The following is a 4,187-nucleotide window of genomic DNA, read 5'->3' on the forward strand; positions in this document are numbered from 1 at the left end:
CTGATTCAGAGCTCCTCTATATCGACTTCATTGTGCATCCGTCGTGATGAATTGGTCTGCGATCTTCTCGGTCTCGACATGCCTCTCGATAAGCGAGTTGCTTCAATCGAGTTCGTATATGTCCTCCAGAGGGGCTTGCTGTGTTGGGCGGCGAGCCTTGAAGTGTCACAAGAAAATGGAGATGGAACCATCATAGTTGCTTGCCCAGCTGACCGTCGTGATAGCTACGGCAGCTACGGTAATCTATTGCTCACACGAGAGGCCCTCCGAATCGCACGCTGCACACGTGCTGCGGATTATTTGGATGAGCTACTCCGTAAGGCCTGTGAGCACATCAGGTTGCCGAGCTCGGGCGACGAACGAGTTTTGAATCTATTACGGGGCTCATCGAGCGGTCTGGTGAAGGAGCTCTGCCAGGCTGCTGCGGACGAGCATGTGGGACAGGACTGGTTAGATGCAGCCAAGGAGAGCGTTGAGTGTGTCAGAGAATCTGGTGTGGCAGCACATGTCATAATTGTATTGAGAGACGAGAGGAACCCACTCCGTACGGCTGAGCAGCTCTGGCTCTTCTCGATCATCGCAGCTACCCGCCTCAACCCGATGATGAAGCCCTTCCACCTTGATCTGGCGGAAGCTCGTGAAAGACTCGCTTTACAGGCCTCGGACGAGACCGAAATCCTGGACGAGGTTTCCACTGTGATTGGTGTGCCTCCTATGGGCATTGATATACGCAAAGGCTCTCTACGTATAGGAATGGGGGTGATTGGTCATCTATTGAAACACGAAGCAGCTCTGGTAGCACCGAAGTCTCGGCAAGATCGCTGTGAACGTATACTGAAGACTTGTATGTCCCGAAAATACGCCGCTAAAACAGTGAGGACGGTCGTCCAAATACAGTCCCTGTACCGTAGTTGGTTTGAGCGTAAGGAGAGCCTGGAGAGAGTCCCTAGAGCGCTCAACTGTCTCTTCGGGGCGCTCTGTCTCCTACGCCGTGTTAACGAGTTTTCGAAGCGTCACGCTGCTGTGGTGCACCTCCAACGGACTTGGCGAAAAAAACGTACAAGAATGAAGTACGCCAAGGCCATCATGCAGCTCAGACGAATCCGCGCCAGTATTGTCATTCAAGCCTTCTACCGAAGGCTAGTCGCGACAAGGATCGTCGAGGAGCTGCGGCTGAAACAGACTAGAGTGTATTCCATCGAGATCATACAGTGCTTCATCAGACGCTATTTAGCTCGTCGTACGCTTCTCGATAGAGCCTTCCGTCTGAGAGCAGAAAAATCTGCTGTGCTCATACAGGCGCACTGGCGTGGGCTCCTCATAAGGCGTTGGTGGGGGAGAGTACGCGGAGGTCTCCCCTGGCTGGCGTTGATAGTTAAGTCCAAACTTATCGCTATGAAGGAAGCCCAGGTTAAGCTGGCAGCATGGTGGCGAGGTGTTGCGACCAGAGTGGTACGCTCGGGGCCGGGCCAGCGAGTTTACGAGTTCATGTGTGCAGCAAGAGAAGGCATCAGGGAGGAAGTTCGTCAACATCGGTCAGCACGAAGAATCCAAACTCGATGGCGAAGCTACAGGCTGGTTCGACAGTTGAAGACTTTGACCAAGACGTCATACAATATTCAAGCTGCGATACGGACGATATCATGGCGGCGTTGGTGGGTCTCGCTAAGGCGAACAGTCATCCATCTGCAACGTAACTTCCGAGCTCGGGCCGAGTTGGCCGAGATGGAAAGGCAACTTCGTGCGAATGAATGGTCGGTACGGAGCATCACTCATCAGATGATACCCATAGCATTGAGTCGTGATATTTGCGTTATTCATGCCCCAGAGAACGCCGAGGAGTCTCTCAGATCGGCGTTCGATACCAATGAGCGCAATCATGGCTACGACTTGCATATTTTTGGGTCTCGCTGTAAGCATGTTATCGCCCTCAAACAAGGCTGGCTGTGGGTATCTGGTCACGTTGTGCCGCCCCCGCCTAGGCTCGAGGCTGTTACCGTTAAGACTATTGCATGTGGTTCCCAACACATCTTATTCACTTGTCACGAGACGGAGCTCTGCTTCGCATGGGGTTCCAACTCGATGGGACAGTGTGGATTACCACAAGATGCAGTGGCGTTTCTGAGAACACCTCTGATTATACCTCTCAAGGGGTCGGATGGCAGAGTGAAGTTCATAGCGGCTTCAGGGAAGACCTCAGCCTATGTGACGACACGCCGGCCTTCCAGGGTCCATGTCATCGGCCAGTGTATCGAATCAGAATGCGCAACTGTTGGAGATTTTGGTGAAGACGCCATCATCAAAGTTGTCCTCTCAGTATTCGAGGACGCCTCACAACGGGTTCTCCGGCCCTGCGTTTTCGTCCTGACGGCCACAGGCGAGCTCTATTCATGGGGTGACAATACGTGTAAACAACTCGGAAGGTCGACAGAGTGTTTGCAACACTCTCGGGTACCTGGCAAGGTTGATCTGGACGCGGAATCCGCGGGTCGCATAGTGCAAGTGTCAGTGGCCGCTGGCGCCGTGTATGTCTTGGCTGTTACTGACGCGGGTGAGGTCTTTGCGTGGGGTACCGTCATGCGGGCCCATGCGGGGGGTCCTCCAGAAGCCTTCAATTTCGATAGGCCGACCAGCGTTATCCTACCCCTTGAAAACACTGTGGCCATCCAAGTTGCTGCCTCTTGGAGTGATAGATGGTTCGTCGTACTGGCCCCGCAGTATTCTGTTTGGTGCTGCCGGGGACTTCGTCGCCGTGGTGCTTTCGCTGTGGTTGAGAATGCCGATCCCATCAAGTGGCCAGCGGCAAGCTATGAGTCCCGAGCTGGTCGAGCGTTACTACGGTGCAGCAACTCGGTGAAGGGCAGTTTGGTCTACGTGGTTTTCGAGTAAAAGGACGTCATATCGATGATGAGAATCCTTACATTCGCATAATACATCTTTTTCTGAATCGATCCTCGAGTTGTGTTTGAGCCGATAACCTAGTGTAACAGTGGGGTCCTGTATTTCTCACATCGGGTACGGCAATACACTGGACAAGTTGAGTGCCACTGACGGAATGACTCAAACCCTTGCAGCCTTAGATGAATCCACTATGTCGTCAAGACATAATATTCCGGCCTTATGCCCACCCCTATGGATCTGTATCATCCACCCCTGGGGGCATCGTGACGATATAATGGAGGGATCGTACGCGCCTCATACTACCGATACTACTAAGTCCGACACTCGCTAATCGAACACGAGACGACGACTCATAAGAAACGATGACGCGAGGTGAAGTGCGGTCAAGAACGTTACATAGCAACGACGTGCGACAGTAATGGTTTACTATACAACAATAGATTATCTCCTCTTCTTGTTCCCTTGGGCGAGTTTCTGGAGGATCATTTGGTGTTGTCTTTTCCTGCCTCCACGTCCACCCTTCTTCCCCGCCAGTGCCCTGAACGGATTGCCAATAACACACTCGCCTTTTCCTGCTAGTAGTACTCTTTGATGTCCTCTTCCTGCTCTCGCATCTCCAGCTGTGTCGAGCCTACAATAACCACATAAGACCTCACAGCTCAAGGGGCTTCTCCCAAGGGACTCACGGAGAGCTTCCAAGACCTTCTCTTGTAGCGACATGGCGCTTTCCTCATTGACCTCAGGGAACTCCTCCATCTTCTTGCCTGCCATCGTCATTAACGTTTCCATTGCGAGCGACCTCACCTTGTTTATTCTCGATCCTCTGGAAGGGCTCAATATCATACTGAGTGACCAAGGTCACAGAGCGGCCAGTCCGACCAGCTCGTGCAGTACGCCCCACTCGGTGGATATACTCCTGCGACAGAAACTACCGTGGACTCGCCCGAGCAGGCAGTACCTCAGGGTTCTTGGGCACGTCGAAGTTGATGACGACATCTACACTAGGAATGTCCAAGCCTCTCGCTGCTACATCTGTTGCTACGAGGATCGATCGCGTGCCTGCAGTGAATTCATCACGACGATATAACAGTAAGATTCCTTACCAGCCCGGAACTGGTTGAGGGCTCCAAGGCGATGAGTCTGCGTCATCTTGCCATGTAGGCATACACAGTTGTGGCCGAGGTGCCTCAGAGTAGTGGCCATCCGCTGGGCATTAAGACAGGTGTCAACGAAGATCATCACAGTACCTGACCGTAAGATAGAGACTATGGTGGACCTGAGTGCGG

General features: G+C 52.9%; 2 protein-coding genes across 2 annotated transcripts in view; one reads left to right on the forward strand and one right to left on the reverse strand.

Moving 5' to 3' along the window:
• The window catches only part of Pmar_PMAR012089 (regulator of chromosome condensation, putative), a gene marked incomplete at both ends in the record, with an annotated part of 4,242 nt that extends 1,353 nt beyond the window's left edge, over nucleotides 1-2,889 (forward strand). Inside the window, one exon of the mRNA XM_002781728.1 lies at nucleotides 225-2,889. Within this exon, the coding sequence (XP_002781774.1) occupies nucleotides 225-2,889 (2,665 nt within the window). The remainder of the gene's footprint in view (nucleotides 1-224) is intronic.
• Nucleotides 2,890-3,342: 453 nt separating this feature from the next.
• On the reverse strand, nucleotides 3,343-4,104 carry Pmar_PMAR012090 (DEAD box ATP-dependent RNA helicase, putative; the record flags this gene model as incomplete). The annotated part of the gene is made up of 6 exons (XM_002781729.1): nucleotides 3,343-3,439; nucleotides 3,487-3,532; nucleotides 3,588-3,665; nucleotides 3,706-3,817; nucleotides 3,860-3,960; nucleotides 4,005-4,104. The coding sequence occupies 6 exons, from the start codon at nucleotides 4,102-4,104 to the stop codon at nucleotides 3,343-3,345; spliced, it is 534 nt and encodes a 177-aa protein (XP_002781775.1).
• Nucleotides 4,105-4,187: the final 83 nt, after the last annotated feature.

The sequence above is a fragment of the Perkinsus marinus genome (genome assembly GCF_000006405.1).
Source record: "Perkinsus marinus ATCC 50983 genomic scaffold scf_1104296941674, whole genome shotgun sequence".
Classification (NCBI taxonomy): Eukaryota; Perkinsozoa; order Perkinsida; family Perkinsidae; genus Perkinsus; species Perkinsus marinus.